General features: G+C 36.2%; 1 protein-coding gene across 1 annotated transcript in view; it reads left to right on the top strand.

Annotated features, from left to right (window-relative positions):
• The window catches only part of LOC109724287 (ferredoxin-dependent glutamate synthase, chloroplastic), a 38,001-nt gene continuing 19,905 nt past the window's right edge, over positions 753 to 18,848 (top strand). Inside the window, exons 1-8 of the mRNA XM_020253059.1 lie at positions 753 to 1,409; positions 2,287 to 2,599; positions 2,961 to 3,403; positions 3,542 to 3,673; positions 5,544 to 5,642; positions 5,849 to 5,919; positions 8,184 to 8,280; positions 12,894 to 12,986. Of these exons, the coding sequence (XP_020108648.1) occupies positions 780 to 1,409; positions 2,287 to 2,599; positions 2,961 to 3,403; positions 3,542 to 3,673; positions 5,544 to 5,642; positions 5,849 to 5,919; positions 8,184 to 8,280; positions 12,894 to 12,986 (1,878 nt within the window). The 5' untranslated portion in view covers positions 753 to 779. The remainder of the gene's footprint in view (positions 1,410 to 2,286; positions 2,600 to 2,960; positions 3,404 to 3,541; positions 3,674 to 5,543; positions 5,643 to 5,848; positions 5,920 to 8,183; positions 8,281 to 12,893; positions 12,987 to 18,848) is intronic.

Here is an 18,848-nt window from a genome sequence, read left to right as displayed (position 1 = left end):
TTTCATCTATTATTATTCTCATTATTTTTAAGCATCTTATTTCATCAAAATAAGTCAAACATATGAGTTGCTATTTTCAAAGGATGCTTTCTAATAAAACAGATAATTTTTTTTTAAAAAATTGTAGATTTATTGTCCGTGGTGTAGAAGATTAATAAAAAAAAAATTTAGCACTATAATTCTAGAAAAAAATAGTATAATAAAAAATAGTGTAGTTGTAATTAAATTTAATTATTATTACAAGAATAACTTACACTCCTGTCGCTGTGATAGCTTATCGTGCATACGACACAAAATTTGTGGTGGTCCCCACTGCTCAGTCCTCTACATTGGCCAACGCCACGATACTCAGAAGTTTGTAAAGCTCCACTAGCATTGCACTACATCAGAGAGAGAAAAAAAAAAAGGTAGTCAAATCCATTCCGATCTCCACTCCGTTGACGATTCCCTACAAAGTAGGGCGCAGCGTCCTATACATCGTTATATTGTAAAGTCTCCACGAACATGTGAGATCTCTAATTTATAAAAAAAAAAAAGCTTCTTGTACGCCCGTTGATTAAAATTTAAATAACTTTTAGTAAAACTAAAAAAATATTGATGTAATAAGTACAATATTAATAATTTTAAAATAAAATATGTATAAAATATATATTTTATTTTGGAGTGTATCAGTGACCGATTCAAAAGCACTTGATGTAACCATTTACTGTAACGCCACGTCTCCACGTCGGAGGAAACTGTGCAACCGGATATGTAGGGGAATCACGCATATCAGGCGCATGGACAATAACCGACCCCTAGCAAAAGAAAATCCGATTTATTCATTCCCACATTTTTCTCTCGCTCTACCCCTGCCCTTCTCTTTCCCTCTCTTTCGAATCGACTCCGGAGGTAGACGTGAGAGGAGGCGGGTGTGGTTGGCTCCCATTCTCTTCCCCTCTCTCTCTCTCTCTCTCTTCTCCTCGTCCTCGTCTTCTTCTCCTCTCTCTCTCTCTCCTCTATCCTCTTCTTCGTCTTTCCCTCCACACGATTCGTCTGGTTCCGTTCCCCCATCGCCTCCTCTCGTAGTATTAGTACTCGCCCGAGCCCTCGGGGGCCTGCTTCCTCGAGGTAGTGGTACATGGCGACCGTGCACCAGACCCCGAGCCCCGCCGCGTCGGGGCTCCTCCTCCGCCCCTCCTCCTCCTCCTCCTCCTCCGCTAACCCCGCCACGCTCGTGCCCTACAACCGCGCTCTCCTCGTCGGAGGCGCCCGCGGCGGCGCTCGGCGGCTGCGCCACCGCCGCGGGGAGGAGGGGGTGGTGGTCGCCAGCGGCGAGGGCCGTGCTCGACGTGGACGGCGCCGCCGGGGCCGCTCTCACCGCGGTCAATGCCTCGTTGCAGAGGCGCGATGACCCGCCGCCGCCGAAGGTATTCGCTTGATCTAAACGAGTTTTATTTGCTCTCGATGAATCGCTTGCGAGCGATCTTGTGTGCGTGACATGAACGCGGTGGCTTGAAGAGTAATTTGGTTTTAGTTCACTTGTAGTGATGAAACGTAAGTGTTTGATTAGTTTTCCTGTTTGTAGATAGAGTCCGGAGAGGCCCGTCCACGTATTGATTTGGAAGAAATTGTGATGTGAATGGAGTGGACTCCTCAATAAGTCAGAGCAAGATCAAGTGATGGAATTGTTTTTTGTTCTCTTCTTAGTGGATCCATTATACAGTAGATACGGGATTTGTTTTTTCTTGACGATTGAGGAGGTATTGAGTGCTGGTTTTGTACCACACTGTCTTTGCTTATTGCTTTGATCCTGCTCTGTTGAGCTATTCAAATCTGAGAATGGAATTTGCTGTATTGGAGCTTGATGATCATACTATGAATTTCCTAAATGTCCCTGCTTGCTTCATCTTGACATATACTAGGCATCAACTTGAGTTTGAGATAGGCATCAACTTAAGTTTGAGTTGTAACGGCTGTAATATAAGATATTGATTTAATACTTTAACACCAGTTGTCGATTTTGTTTATTGTAGTGTATCAGTTTTAGTAGTTAAGCTGAACCTTGAAAACATGGTGTTTAGTACTGATTATCGAGTATCTTCATTATGTATATTAGCTGTACATCCCATAGTTTTAGTAGTTAAGCTGAAACTTGAAAACATGGTGTTTAATACTGATTGCCAAGCATCTTCATTATGTAAGTTAGCTCTGCATTCCATATGCTATGTTGTTTGAGATTTGTTTTTACATTCGTATGCTTGTATTTTACTATTTGTCGAATCATACAAATAAGGTTTTTATCAGGTGGCTAGTTTAAATGACATCATATCAGAGCGAGGAGCTTGTGGTGTTGGATTCATTGCAAACTTGAAAAATGAACCTTCCTTCAAGATCATTAGGGATGCTCTTACAGCTCTTGGATGCATGGAACATCGTGGAGGTTGTGGGGCAGATAATGACTCTGGTGATGGGGCTGGCTTGATGAGCGCCATACCATGGGATTTATACAATAACTGGGCGAGCAAGCAAGGACTACCTTCCTTGGACAGTTCGAAGACTGGTGTTGGCATGATTTTTCTTCCCAAGAATGAACAGTTCATGGAAGAAGCAAAATCGGGTAATGCATCCATTTATGTCGTCAATCATGATGCGACATTTTACTTTAGAGTTTCGTATTTTTACTGCAGCATCAATCTGCATGTTTGTAGCCTCAACCTCTTGTCTGACTATATACTCATTTTAGGTGAAACTAAGATCTTGTAAAACTCTTATATGAAGGTCAGAAGTAAGCCCTTGCTTATTCATTCTTTTCTGCCTTTTCTGACTTGGGTTCTTTATATACGTTTGATTTGTATATAGTTGTTCCGTAATTTCAATTCAAGAAGAAACTGCACTATCAATCTTCTCCCCTTCTTCCTTAGGTTAGAGATATGGTAGCAGTTCTTGATGTTTGAAAGTGGCAATGTTTCCTTTTGCAGTAATTACGAAGATTTTTGCAGAAGAAGGTTTGGAGGTTCTTGGCTGGAGACCTGTTCCTGTAAATACGGCAGTAGTTGGTTACTATGCCAAAGAAACCATGCCTAATATACAACAAGTATTTGTCAAAGTTGCAAAAGAAGATAGCAGTGATGACATAGAAAGAGAATTATATATCTGCCGAAAGCTGATTGAGCGAGCAGCAAAAGCTGCAGAATGGAAAGATGAGCTTTACTTTTGCTCCTTGTCAAGTCGGACTGTAGTTTATAAGGGCATGCTTCGCTCAGAAGTATTGGGACAGTTTTATTTGGACCTCCAGAATGATTTGTACAAATCTTCATTTGCTATCTATCATCGAAGATACAGTACAAACACGAGCCCTAGGTGGCCTCTAGCGCAGCCAATGAGGTTACTTGGACACAATGGGGAGATCAATACAATACAGGTCTCTTTTTTTCTTTAATTATAATTAGTATAACTTGGTTTTTGTTTCTTGAAATTTTGTTATAGAATCTTTTCTTATACCCTATCAATAAGCTTAGACAATTCATTTGGGTACTAATGGAAGAAGCTTTCTGTATAGGGAAATTTGAACTGGATGCAGTCGCGAGAAGCTACGATTCAGTCCCCTGTTTGGCGTGGCCGTGAAAATGAAATACGTCCATTTGGTGACTCGAAGGCATCTGATTCGGCAAATCTTGATAGTGCTGCAGAAGTATGAGCTGACTCTTATTTGATCTGATTATCGTCAATATTTTGTAAAGGTGTCCAAAATATCCGATATCCCATACCCGACCCGGACCGTACCCGGACCGGAACCGGGCCCGATAAAAAATGAATAGTATACGGATAAAAAAAAATTACCCATTAAAGTTTCGGGTATGGGTCCGGATATTTTATACCCATACCTGATTTGGACCCGACCCGAACCTAACTTTTAAATGAATAGAGTCCGGAATAGTTTTCAAATCCGGATCCGGACCCGGACCCGATGAAATATCTGATAGTAAATAAAAAAAAAATAAACTTTTGAAGTTGAAGGATCAATTTTAATATGACTTATAGATGATGAGTCACTACGTATTTTCATCCTAATGAAACCCTAGCCGTCTCTTTTACTCATTACTTTTTTCTAATTTTTTTACTCTTTGCTTTCTACTCCTTTTTGTTCATTTCATTTACGCCAACAATATTTCATTGTCATCATCATCATCAGTGTCATCATCATCATCAGCGACAATATTTCTTTTGAATGAATTTTATTGGACGGTACAACTTATTAGAATGCGAGTTTTTTTGTAGTGGGCTTTATAGTTTGTCTATTGACTATTTAATAAAGTTTATAAAAAAAATATATTTATACGGATATCCGTACTCGATCTAGACCCGATCCATATCCGGTCTTGAACGGGTAATATACGGGAAGTCACTACCCAGACCCGCTCAAATATACCCGATGAGTATATTAGTAACTTTAGTACCCTGATCCGGACCCGACCCGAAGTTAAATGGGTAGGGTATATATATTTTTTTGTAACCATTTCTTTCTAGGGTATGGGTACAGTATATTAATTATCCAGACCCGACCCGATCCACGGACATCTTTAATATTTTGATTACAGGAATAATAAGCAACTTATTAATGGTTTTATAAGATTATAGCAATATTTTTACTTCTGATTGGTTTATCTTAATGCACGTATACTCATGTATATATACATCCGTAATGTATCTATAAGGTTCACTGTACAATATTGTATATAAGTACTTTATATGCTAACAAAAACTAACATATCTTTGTATATTTTTTTAATCTAACATTATTGAATGCTGATACTTGATAGATACTGTAGTATGTATCCTATGTCATGACTATTTTGCATGAATGGTGCGTTATGTAATAGTGATGTTTGATATTTGCCTTGTGACAACATTATTGTTCTGTATTATTGAATGTTTATTTTTAGTTATGTAATATCCTAATAAGAAAAATTCCAATCACAATGTACTAGTCACATCACATGGCTTAATAAACAAAAATAACTTTCTGATACAATATGATTCCTACTGTACAGGAGAGCTATATCTATGTTGATGAGTATAAACATATACAATGTATGAGTGCCAAAAGTTGTATATCACATTGAATAAACTCTAGTTTTACGCACGAAGTTTCCTATTCTTGTCCACTTGTTGGGCCTATGCTGCGGCTGGTTGTTTGTAAAACTTATAGGTTTTTGGTTATATTTGCAAATGAATGTTTTGCTGTCTGATAAGTATTGACAATTGACAATAGCAATGGACCATGGCATTATTCTAATCTTCACTGTATCACCTGAATACTGATGACATATTTATTCGTCTTTGTGTAATCACAGCTCATCAATTTATCTAGTAACTTTAATGGGCTTCTTAATAGACATTTGATGTTGAATATGCCTATTTGTAACCCTAACACTGTACACAATCTGTCCATTTCTTGCTTCTCTGTGTTTTTTTTGGTATTTTGAGACAAAGATTTTGTCCATACTTTTAGTTTTATAATTCTCGTCAGTGATTACATGGATAAGTTTTTCTCTGTCCAGTTGTTACTAAGAAGTGGTCGAAGCCCAGCAGAAGCTCTTATGATTCTTGTTCCTGAGGCATATAAGAATCATCCAACACTGATGATTAAATATCCCGAGGTAATGTTTGAGTATCTAGCTTAATGCTTGTGAATTGAATCTACTCAGCTGCAAATGTTGCCTAGACATCATCCTTTGGTTTCCTTAAATGCAGCGAGAAACTCATATTGTATTGCAGTGGATACTTGTTTTATGAATAACTTTTGCTACAGGTTTTATCAAATTCAGTTGGAGAGCTGACATCGTATACATCTTTTCTGCATTAGGTTGTTGATTTTTATGACTACTACAAGGGGCAAATGGAGGCCTGGGATGGTCCTGCATTACTTTTATTTAGGTGGGTACAAATTGTTATTTGCATAAGATTTATTCTAGTTAAATGGGTCATATGTGTCTTTTTCATAACTTAGCTCTCTAGCTGCGTAAGCAGAAGTTCAAACTCTGCTCATTTGTCTTTTCTACTCTTGCATGTCTTCAATGGGCTTTTACTTGTTTCCTTGACATTGAAGTTAGTAGGCTCTGTGTTCGCTAGTTTATTGGACATATTGGGCATAGTAATGAACAAGTACCTTAGCTATAGGTGGGCCATTATTTCACCTTTTTGGTAGCTGTGGATGTGAAGCCTGCAAGGAGCACAATAGCTTACTTTTTCTCTTACCTTCTACTTAACTGACTAACATTCACCTGCACAACACAATGTAAGATTTGCATGATCTCAAAATTTAACAATGTTGTGGGCCAATGGAACTTATGAAATGCTGCTTGTGAAGCTTATTTGGAACTACTCGTACACTGTAAGTTGCAGGGGTACCACAGATTGTAGTGTTTATATGTTGTTCATTTGGATATATAGAACGAAGATGAAAAATTTATACAGTAGAGAACACTATTAAGTATGAACCAGGAGTCTATGTTGGATCTCGATCTTTTCAAATCTTGGGAGTCATACATACCTTTCTTATTCCAATGTCGCTCTAGGTCACTCAAGCTGTTCTGGTTCTGTGGACTACCTAACAGTTGATCTAGAGACTTGGCAACAGTTCTTTCTAACTGATTTCTTAACAATTGATTTCTAATTGATTCTTTCTAACTGATTTCTTAACAGTCGTACATTCCTTTCTTATTCCAATGTCGCTCTAGGTCACTCAAGCTGCTTTGGTTCTGTGGACTACCTAACAGTTGATCTAGAGACTTGGCGACAGTTCTTTCTAACTGATTTCTTAAATGAAGGACCAATAAGGAGGCAGATCCCTTTCTCCTTATCTGATGTTCAATCATAAAAATCAGCCTTGATCTGAATGCATCAGGCAGGCCAGCTTTGATCTTTTGCAGCTGGTTGGCCATTTAGTTGTATAGCAAGTTGTTCTTTGTTTGTTCATTGAAACATGCTTTCATTTAAAAATTAACCATTAAATGGAATGGCTGTCGAAACCATAGTTAGTTAATTCGGATTTGGCAAAAATTCAGGATTAGGATATAATTCGGATAAAATTCATCTTTAAATTTTTAAATTCGTTGAAAAATACGGCTAAAAAAGGTTCACGTAATTATTCGGGATACGTAATTTATAGGATATTATACTTCACCATTAAAATTCGGATGATAAAAATTCGCTATAAATAAAATATATAATAATTAATATACTATATATATTATTAGTATAATTTTTATATATAGATTAAATATATCATATATTAATAATAAACATATATTAATATACATAAAATTTATATATTTAAAAATAGTAATAAATAATTAAAATTTATAAATAAATATTATATAAATATTTCTATTAAAAATAAAATAATTTATATAATAAATGAAAATATATATATATAAATAAATATTATATATATATATATATATATATATATATATATATATATATATGAGAGGGAGGTCCACTGTGGATGTGGACCTCCCCTCACGCGGTCCACGAGGCTGAAATAGCCTCGTGGACCGCGCACAATCCCAACCTCCAAAGCCCCGATAATTTTTACTGTTCATCTTTCCCATTTTGGAGACGACTCGGGCGAGGAGATGGGATCCGCCGCCGCGGCCCTTGCTCCCGGCGCCGGCGAGGGCGGCGGAGGACGACGACGACGCGAGCGGCGACGAGAGCGGCGGCGACGACGCGAGCGGCGACGAGACCGGCGGCGACGCGAGCGGCGACAACAGCGGCGACGATGCGACCCTCGGCCGCAAGTCCGCGACCACGATCGCCGATTTTTTGGGCGAATAGTTTGCGAATTGCGATTAATTCGCGAATAATGATTTTTGACGAAAAATCACGTTTTTTTTTCAAACTTTTGGGAAAAATATGAAATTCGCCGTTTAATTCGTATCTTAAAAAATACGCGAATAATTCGCGTATTAATCGCGAATTAACTAACTAAGGTCGAAACCATCATTTACGTGGGACTAATATGATATGTTCTTTATTTGGAAAAAAGTTAATGGATGTTATGTCTTCGTAAACTTCAAATCTCTCGTACTCTATTCTCGACTCAAAAGTGAACTTATATGACCTGTTAACTGAGGTATCTATTATGTTGATGTTGTGTTCCGTATTGATTAACTAAGATTTTTCAATGTATGTAGTGATGGGAAGACGGTAGGTGCTTGTCTTGATCGAAATGGGCTTCGTCCAGCTCGATATTGGCGAACAGTAGATGATTTTGTCTATGTTGCATCTGAGGTACCCGTCATGCTTCTTACGTGGTCATATTTTTTCCCCTCTAATGCTTTGTCTTCTTATTGTTCAAAGAATTTTTTGTATGCTTATGATTTAAGTTTATTCTCATTATTGTTTAACCGTTTACTATCATCCTAGCAAATGTTATGTTGCTTTATTTAGTTAGAAACTTTTTTTACTAGCATTTGACTTCACTCTTATTAGTTATTACACACGTTATAATTCCTATCTCTAGATTATTGTGTGTATATCACATGTCATGCGATTACATAATAAACTACAAATTCTTTAGATCTCATTTTTAAGTAGCTGGCCTTTTGGTTATGCTCATTATTGTGCTTGTTTCGACAAAAATCTTTGTCATTGCTTATTTAGAAATCTTTTGGAATGCTGTCATACAGACTTTGGAGAATTCTCCAACAAAGATTAAATAGGCACGTCCTTTTCAAGGTAGTTCATCATCTATGGTGAGCTTTTTGCAATCTAGAAATATGGCTGCCATGCTGTGGCATAGAGCCATTCACGTCTAGCATGTTATAGGCATGCTACTTTTGTGCCAACTCATCGTGATATTCGGCTTTTGCGTTTTTCTTTCAGAAAATCTATTTTAAATGTTCTTAATATGTTTTTACATAGTTTTGTATACACAATTGATAGAGCCAACTTGTTAATGCCATTGAAGTTTCTTGAAACCAAGGATTAAAGTGCCAAAGCATGTGGATGTGCCAGTTGTTGCCTGACACGGTACGACACAAGAATGCCTCCATGCCGACACGTGGCACACTTTGGCATGGTTGGATGCGCATGACCTCTGATAGCACGCTTAGGCATGGTTTTATTTTAGTGTTTTTGGTACCAATAGACTCTTATAATATTATTTTGAAAGATTTAGAAAAATAATTATGAATATTGGTTTTGTATAGCTCACTAAGCAATTAATATAATGGTAGGTTTTTTTTATATGTAAAGTAAAATATTATTATAGTTTATAGAGAACAGAAATTAAAAATCGATTAACTTTGAAAATTCTTTTGATTTTACTTTTTTTCGGAACTTTAAAAAAATTATAAAATACAAAATTAGGAAAAATTATTTTTTCTTAAAATTTTTATGGAATTTGCAAGATTCATCCATTTTAATTCGATGAGAGACCGCATGATGACTAGATTGGAATAGGACTGCAATTGCTCCAATCTTTTAATTTTGAATCTTTTAAAAATATTTATTAAAACTTTGAAGACAATATTATTTTTTATTAAAGTTTTTAAGAAAAATTGTGAGGTTTATCCATAAAAATTAGCAATAGATCATATGACGAATAATTTAGCAAATTTAAATATCAATTGCTTCAATTTAGTCTTTGATTTTAGGGTTAATTGCACACAACTCCTTGTAAACATAGTGAATTGTATATATATTAATATTCCTACAAAGTTCAACTTTTAATTGTTATCCATGCAAAAGTCTAGTGATATTCATATTTGTCCCTTTGGTTTGTTACTGTTAGAGAACTGTTTATTTTCTAACAGCAGATAAGTGAAATGTCAATTTTGCCATCACAAATATCCCTACAAAAGCCCCAGCTGCTATTACCGTGCAGAAATGTCCCTTTAAAAAAATTTTAATGGTCATCTTATTCCTCACTTTCTTTCTATTTAAAATCTAGCCCAATCCACCATTGTTGCAACCTCTTCTCTCACTCGTTTTCTCCTAAACCTTTTCTTTTGAGTAAAATAAGAAAAATTATAGAGGAAATTGAATAAGAAAGCAACACATGTTCGACATGAGCGAAGCAACACACGTCATGGATGAATGAGGACGGAGAAATTCTAGTTATGGATTCGAAATTAGCATGAAGGAAAGAGGAAGAGAAAGAGGAAGAAGAAGAGTTTCCATTGCTAGGGTTTTGATTGAGAGAAGGTATAATATAAGAGAGGTAAAAATGCCAATTTACCTCATTGACTAATTAGGGTTAAATATTTTACCTATGGTTAACTAAATTTTTCTAACGGATTCTAATAGTAGGGGCATATTTGAAAACATTAGGACTTTTGCAGGGATAACATAAGAAAGTTGAACTTTGTAGGGATTTGCAATTCGCTATGTTTGCAGGGAGCTGTATGCAATTAACTCTTGATTTTATTAGTATTTTCCATCTTCTAAATCCAAAAAAGCAATTTCCGAAGTTAAAAATTTTTTGTCGTAAATCTCGTATTCAATTCTATATTTATCCAAAATAATAAAACTGGACCACATTTTATTGACATAGATCTATTTTTAATTTTTTATTAACTATTAATAAAAAATTGCATAATTTCAAATTTCTTCAAAACATGAGCTTCGCAAGTTAGAAGTAATCACAATATATGAAAAAAATGTTATATTGTAAATTTTTTTTACTTACCTAATAAGTACATCTTTGATTTATTATTTCTTTGCCTTCTCTCTTCATATCAAAGTGATCAAAGTAGAAACAAAGTAGAAATAGAAGGGATTTTCCTTCTTTGCCTTCTTTCTTAAGAAGAATGTAGAGAAAAAATTATAATAAGAAAAGGGAGGAAAAAATAGAAAGAAAAAACAAAGAGGAAGAGGTGTGAGAAGAAAAGGGAAGATTGAAACAGAAAGTTGAGGAGAAGAAAAGATACAAGAGAATGAGAAAGAGGTATGTTTGGAAAAAAAAATCAAAAGTAGACCCCCAAAAAAAAATGCAATGCCCCTATGAAGGCATGTAGTGTGGCACTGTGCCGCGATACCCAAAGGGAGTTGTCTCATGCGATACGCAAAGGGTATCACAACATGGGGGTTCCAAGTGGGACCCCCACCATCGCCACGGTACGTATTGTCCTGTGCCGTATGGCACGGGGGACACTTTAAATCTTGCTTGAAACTATATGCGTGATTTATTGAATTAGGTATTTTTAGTTTAGGGGAAGCCCAAATTCCTAAATTAAGCGTCACTCTTATTCAAATCTAAAGAATGTTGTAAAATGAGGATGAAAGTTGTTGGTGACAATTTCACAAATACTTGGTGGCCATTATCACAACCCACATCCTTTAGGCAGCGTTTGGTTAGAGGATAGGGATAGGAATAGGCCCTTATCCCCCCCTTTATATCCAAACGCTAATTTTTTACCCGAGAATAGTAGTTTTCGGTTATCCCCACCAACACCTCCATTTTCTATATAAAACTACCTAAAATTGTTCTTATCCCTGGGAACAATCCAATTTTCATCCAAACACTATTTTTCTTATCCCCATACTTGTACCTATCCCTGTAATAGCTAGTTTTTGCTTATATCCGAACCAAACGGTACCTTAAGCTTCCAATGGAGAGCATACGCAAGAGCAATCATACGAGATAAAGAAAATGACAAGAACGTAGGAACGAACTTGGTTTGCCTATGTTTACATTAACGGGAGAATAATGCATAAGAAGCTTTCACAATAAACTTGGAGATTACATGAGAGTTACAATGGAAGAGATATCACCTTTTCTTCAAGACACAGAGAAGCTCCCACAACTCTAACTCTACCCAAATGGTGTAAACTACATCCCACAAGGAAGATCCCACTTCCTACTTGATAAGAACTAGGATTAAACAAAGCTCTAGGATTTTCTCTATTTTTCTAGCACTTTTCTTCTCACTCTCTGCTAAGGATTTAAGTGCCCATCGGCACGGGCCGTATCTATCGTGCCGTATTATGCTAACTAGATATCAACTGGATACATTCCCCGTGCCGATGATGTATCATGCTAACTAGATATCGACTGGATGCATTCCCCGTGTCGATGATGTAGCTCAAAACCCTCTATTTTTTAAATTAATAAGTATTTTTCTCAGTAAAGTACAAAAGATTTGATAAAGATATATATATAATAAGCAGTTAGAATATTTTTTTGCTAAAGAAAATAAAGATTTCATGCCATCATATGTCGGTACACATGTAATTTTGTGACTGGCACGCATTTGCACGGCCCGACACCCACCGTGCGAGCAAGTTTTCGGTATGACCCTATCCCACGACGCTTAAATCCTTGCTCTCTACTTTTACTATGCTTTCCACACCACTAAAACACCCCCGATTCGGCCCGTAAAACAAGAACGTAGAACATATGGGTCTTTGGATCAAAAGAACCATGATTCAAAGGCTCTATAAGTGGGAAGCCCAAACGCACAGGTTATAATACATAGAATGGGAGAGATTGGGCTTCACCATATCATGTAGCCCAATTAAGAAGGCCCAAATAAGGAATGGCCCTAATGTGGCTAACTCAACAAAGAGAGATGAACAAACAATTCTCTCAGCGTGCAAGTCTGCAACTGCCCATTACTAGTTGCAAATTTCTTCAAGCTTAATTGAAAATGCATGGTTTTTCTGAAATGATGGATTAAAAATTGGGAAATCAGCTTTTTTCGAACTATCTGCTGATTTGATAAATTAAGTCAAGACTACTACGGTATGGCAACATCATCTGTTTTTTGTATTTTTAGACAGGGCATTCTGATACATTGATTCATATTAATAAGTGTTGGCAGAATTCTTTATTACTGTTCAAACATGTTATTCTAGGAACTTCGGAACTTATACTATGATACATCCATTATAATTTGCAGGTTGGTGTTCTACCAATGGATGAGTCGAAGGTCATAATGAAAGGGCGATTAGGTCCCGGAATGATGATAACAGTCGATCTACAGAGTGGGGAGGTAGGTTGTACTTTATTTAGTGCCTTTCATTTCTTTGTTATCATTTTATTTCTTTGTTCTTCATACTAGTGTTGAACTTTTTTGTAATGATTCATGTTTGGTAGTTATATGCTATTTACTATGACAATGTTTCATCAATTCATTAATTCATATTAGATTTACCTTTTCTCATTTCACCTGTGATATTCAGTAATTATCTAGAGGTTTACGAAATGTTTTCATTTAATTTATGTGTGTATCAAGTCATTTTCAAGTTGTCTTTAGTATTTGGTCTCTAACCGTTGTGAAAGGATGTGTAGCTCAATTTGATGTGCTATACATTTGGATGTACTCTTGATCTTATTACAATTATGTAATCAAATACTAAAGAGGACGTTCGCAAATGTTGTGCTTGAAGCTGTCTGCAGTAGATGTTAAATGTTAACATTAGAAATATTTATTGAAATACTAAGTTTTGGTCAGTTCATGACATGAATGATACAGTATATGCATTTCTCTCTTGTTAAATTTGATAAAGACTATCAAACTTTTACTATTAATGCATTGTTTAAAGGTTTTCTTCTAAGTAATATCTAGCGCGACATCTATATATATGATGATGCCATTCTTTTCCACGAGATGTGAATGATAATTTTGTATGTGTAGCTTAGGCACGCCAACTTTTGTGATGTTTGGTTGGCTGAAATTGAAGCATTGGGTGTAGGACTTTCAGAAAATGACGTCTTATCCGTTGTTTGGTTTGTGGAAGTGAATATGAGAGTCACTTTATAAAAGTGAGCTATAACAAGAGAGAAATGCAAATACTGTATCATGCATGTCATGAACTTACCAAAGTGTAGCTTAGGAACTTCAACTTCCGTGATGTTTGGTTGGCTGAAATTGAAGCATTGGATGTTGGACTTTCAGAAAATGACTTCTTATCCGTTGTTTGGTTTGCGGAAGTGAATATGAGAGTCACTTTATAACAGTGAGCTACTGAAGTGAGCTATAACGAAATCTCACTTTTTTGACTTGAGCTTGAAAATTTCGAAGTCACCGAGAAGTGGAGAGCTTATGTAAATGGTGTTTTCTGGTCTTGACTTTAATCTCCAAATTTATTTTTAACTTTTAATTTCAATTTGAAATGCAAATGCAAATTTTAAATTCAAATTTGTGAATTTAAATTTAAAATGTAGATTCAAATATGAAATCTAGTTTTAAAATTTAAATTCAAACTTGAATTCAAATATTAAATGTAAATTTGAATCAAATTAAATTTTCGGCTATGAACTTCCACTTGAACTTGAACTTCAAATTGTGAATTTAATTATTTGTTTTGATGTAAACTTAAATTTAAATTGAGCATTGAAATTTAAATTGAAATTGTGAAATTTTCAAACTTTAGATTCAAATTTGAATTTCAAATCTAAATTCTTAAGTTGAAATTCAAATTTGAATATAAGGCTGCATTTTGAATTTAATTTTAATGATGACTTTCAATTTGAACTTTGAATTCAAATTATGAATTTAGTGATGCAATTTGAATTATGCATACTCGAATTTCAATTTCAATTTAAAATTTTAATTTAAAATTTGAATTTTTATTTAAATTCAAAATTTAAGATCAAGTAATAAATTTAAATTTGAATCAAATTATGAAATTCAAATTTGAATTTGTGTTTTAAGTTTTAAGTTGAAATTTGAATTCAATTTAAATTTTAAATTTAATTTTAAAATCTAAAACTAAAAGATTTATTAAAATTCTATATGTAAATTTGATTCAAATTTTAATTCAAATTGCAAGTTTAAGTTGTTTGTTTATATTTTCATTTATTTATATGTGGCCAAACCATAGAAACCACAAACTATAATTTTCTATTTTTCACCTTATAGCTAGCCAAACAATCGAACTGTAAAGTCGCTTTACAGTTCGCATTTCCGAATGTGACTTTTTTTAATTTCAGCCACTTATGGATAACCAAACATGCTCTAAGCAGATAATGTGGCATACTAGGCATCTCTACATGATATTTTTTAGCCTAACGTGAGTAATTACAACAATTTTATAATCGTAACTAGAGTTATAGAAAGTCATAGAGTTGGTACTTTTCTCATCTATGAGACATCAATAAGTTAAATGACTTTTGGACAAAAAGTGATTCTATTTTGGCCTTCTCATTTAGCACTTTAGATCTTCTTAAATATCTCTTCTTTTTAAACATCTTTGTTCTTTCTGATCGCTTAAACTATAGAAGCTTGGACATGCAGAAGCTTGGTTGATTATGTTGCGTAATCTAACTATTCCTTCCAATTAATGTTGACTGTTGTTTAGAATCATCTTGATAACACTCGATCATCTATCTTCCGTAAGATTTTTATTTGATTTTGTTCCTACTTCCCAATAAATATGTGGAGGGAATTGATAAAACCATCTCTACACCCTCTTTTGTAGTTCGTTACTTGGAGAGTTGAAACAACCTATTTCAAGAAACATAAAAATTTGAAAATATATATTCAATACTTTTGTTCAGCTTGGATTTTGAGACACTATTTAGACATTTGATGACAACCTTTTATGTTAGATCTATGTATGTTTGATCTACTCAGCAGCCTTAAGTATTTATTTGTAAAAGAAAAATGGGGTTTGTGCAACAAAATTTCGGACATTAGTGTCACCAATCCTATTAAGTACTAGAACCTGCAACTCTGTTGGGTTGCATGCTGTAAGAAGGGCAAAAGAGCATGCCTCTTGAGTTGTATTAACAAATATATATAGTACAAGAGATTGTTTTACTATAGTAACAATGACTACTATAGTAAGAGTATAACTAGAATTACATACTATATAATCCTACTCTATAGAAGGCAATAATACTACTCTATAGAAGGCAATAATATACAGTATCCTAATATAGATAAAATATATCGTAACATCTCCCCGCAAGCTAAGCATTCGGTGGTCGGATACGAAGATTGAGCCGCAATATCAAAAACCGAGAGGGTGACAGGGGCTTGGTGAAAATGTCGGCAAGTTGCTTGTCAGAAGGGATATGAATAGGCCAAATCACCAGATTGAACTTTTTCCCGCAAGAACTGATGGTCAAGTTCAATGTGCTTCGTGCGAGCATGGAGAACAGGATTGGCCACAAAGTAGGTGGTGCCGAGATTATCGCAATAAATACTGATAGAGCGCCATAAGAAAACACGAAGGTCATGAAGGAGATGACGAATCCAGACTGTCTCAGCAAGTGTGTAGGTTTCAGCACGATACTCCGCTTCAGAACTAGAACGAGAAATTGTGGGTTGTTTCTTAGCGGACCAGGAGATAAGATTTGGCCCGAGAAAAATGCAATATCCAGAAGGAGAGCGACATGTATCCGGGCAACCAGCCCAATCAGCATCAGCGAAGGCCACAAAAGAAGGATTGTAGCAGTGAAAGATAGGAAGGCCATAAGACAGCGTCCCCCGAATATAACGCAGAATACGCTTGACTGCTTGCATGTGCGGTTCACGAGGTGCATGGAGATACTGGGCAACAGAGTTGACGGCATATGAAACGTCCGGTCTGGTGAAAGTGAGATACTGGAGAGCACCAACTATTTGACGATAAGTGTATGGATCCTCAAGAAGACGCCCCTCATGGGAAGAGAGACGAGACGTTGGCGAAAGAGGAGTAGAAACGGGCTTACTGTTAAGAAAACCATGTCGCTGAAGCAGTTGTTGCGCATATTTTTGTTGAGATAGATGAAGACCAGAGGGGGAGCGATGAACCTCAATACCCAAAAAATAATGCAGCAGTTCGAGATCCTTCATGGCAAATTCGCGTTGTAAAGTGACGATAAGAGCATCGAGAAGAGATGAGGAACTGCCGGTGACAATAATATCATCAACATACAAGAGAAGAACGAGTGCCAGAGGAGGAATGACAAACAAACATCGAGGGATCAGCAGTGCTGCCAACAAAACCAATCTAAAAAAGAAAGGAAGTGAAGCGCTGAAACCAAGCCCGAGGAGCTTGTTTGAGACTATATATCGCTTTGCGTAGACGGCAAACGTGACTAGGAAGCGAAGGATGCACAAAACCAGGTGGTTGTTTCATATAAACGTCCTCAGAGAGAGTGCCATGAAGAAAGGCATTCTTCACATCAAGTTGTTGGAGAGACCATCCAGAGGAGAGAGCGACCAAAAGAACAGTACGAATAGTGTCGACTTGACAATCGGAGAAAAAGTCTCATCAAAATCAATGCCTTGTTGTTGTTTGTAACCCTGAGCCACTAGTCAAGCTTTGAGACGCTCAAGAGAGCCATCCGCCTTCTGTTTGACTTTGTAGACCCATTTATAGCCAATAAGATTGACAGAAGGAGGAGCAGGAACAAGCTCCCAAGTATCATTGGTGAGTAATGCATCAAATTCTTCAGCCATGGCAGCACGCCAACCTGCATCCTGAAAAGCTTCATGAAAAGTGGTAGGCTCAGTAGGAAGAGTAGTATGTGTAGAAGCTAGGAAGGAGGTAGACCCGGCAAAATTCTTAATCATAGATTGAGTAAGCATAGAGTGTGTTCGGATTGATAAAGAAGGCTCAGCAGGCTGAGGTGAAGGTGGCCTGTCAGATGTGGAAGGCGTCAACTCAACAGGAGAAGGTGAAGCTGTAGCAGCAGTAGGTCGGAGGGTGTGTCGTCTGGTATAGACTCGGAGTTCAGGTGGACCAGCAACAGTGGCAGCATGTTCATCACTAACCTGTGTGGCATCATGATTCAAGGTGGAAGGAAAAGTTGATACAGTCTCAGACGGTGAAACAGATGCATTTGAACCAACGTCCGTAGAAGGGCATGTGAAGGAAAAACCAGAGATGGCATCAATAGCGGAAGGACTTTCGCCCAATAAGGGAGGATTAGAAAGAAAATGTTGAAATAGTTAAAAATTTAAGGTAGTGGGGGAAGGTGAGGAAGAAAATTTAGACGAACAAGAGTAAGAAAAAACAGTTTCAACAATAATAATATGGCGAGAAATAAAAACTTTACCAATGCTCGGATAGAGGCAGTGAAAGCCTTTATATTTGTTAGAAAGGCCCAAGAAAACACAAGGAAATGATCGGGGAGAGAGCTTGTGATCTGCAATGTCCTGAACATCGGGATAACACAAACATCCAAAGACTCTGATAAGTTGCAAGTTAGAAGAAGCACAACCATGGAGAATGTCATACGGTGACCGCCTATTTAAAACAGTAAGAGACGGGAGTCGATTTACAAGAAAAACAGCAGTTTGAATGGCATCAGTCTAAAAACGAAGAGGCAAGCCAGCTTGAAACAATAGACTTCTAACAATGTTAGATAAATGCCTATGTTTTCTCTCAGTAAGGCCATTTTGAGGAGTATAAGGACAAGAAAACGGTGAATAATTCCATTTTGTGAGCAAAAACTAGAAAATTTGTCATTTACAAATTCCGTACCATTGTCAGATTGAAAAATTTTTATTGAGCTGTGAAATATATTTTCAACCATCTTCTTGAACTCGAGAAATTTGTCAAAAACTTCATGTTTAAATTTTAAAAGATAAAGCCAAAAAAATCTAGAATAATTGTCGATAAAAATAACATAATATTTGTATCCAGAAATCGAGGGCACAGGTGATTGCCAAACATCAGAATGAACAATATGAAAAGGAAAAGCAGACTGAGATTCCGAATCATGAAATGAGAGTTTAATATGTTTTCCCATATTACAAGCATTGTAGACAGATAATTTCAGTGCAGAATCATAAACAATTTTATTGTTTTTAATAAATGTAGAAAGAACAGGAAGACTAGGATGGCCTAACCATCTATGCCAGACATATCCACTAAACCTAGATGCAACAAGAGCTAGTTGTTGCTTATTCCCTACA

The sequence above is a fragment of the Ananas comosus genome, linkage group 18, assembly GCF_001540865.1.
Source record: "Ananas comosus cultivar F153 linkage group 18, ASM154086v1, whole genome shotgun sequence".
NCBI lineage: Eukaryota > Viridiplantae > Streptophyta > Magnoliopsida > Poales > Bromeliaceae > Ananas > Ananas comosus.
This window is presented reverse-complemented; position numbering and strand designations above follow the sequence as displayed.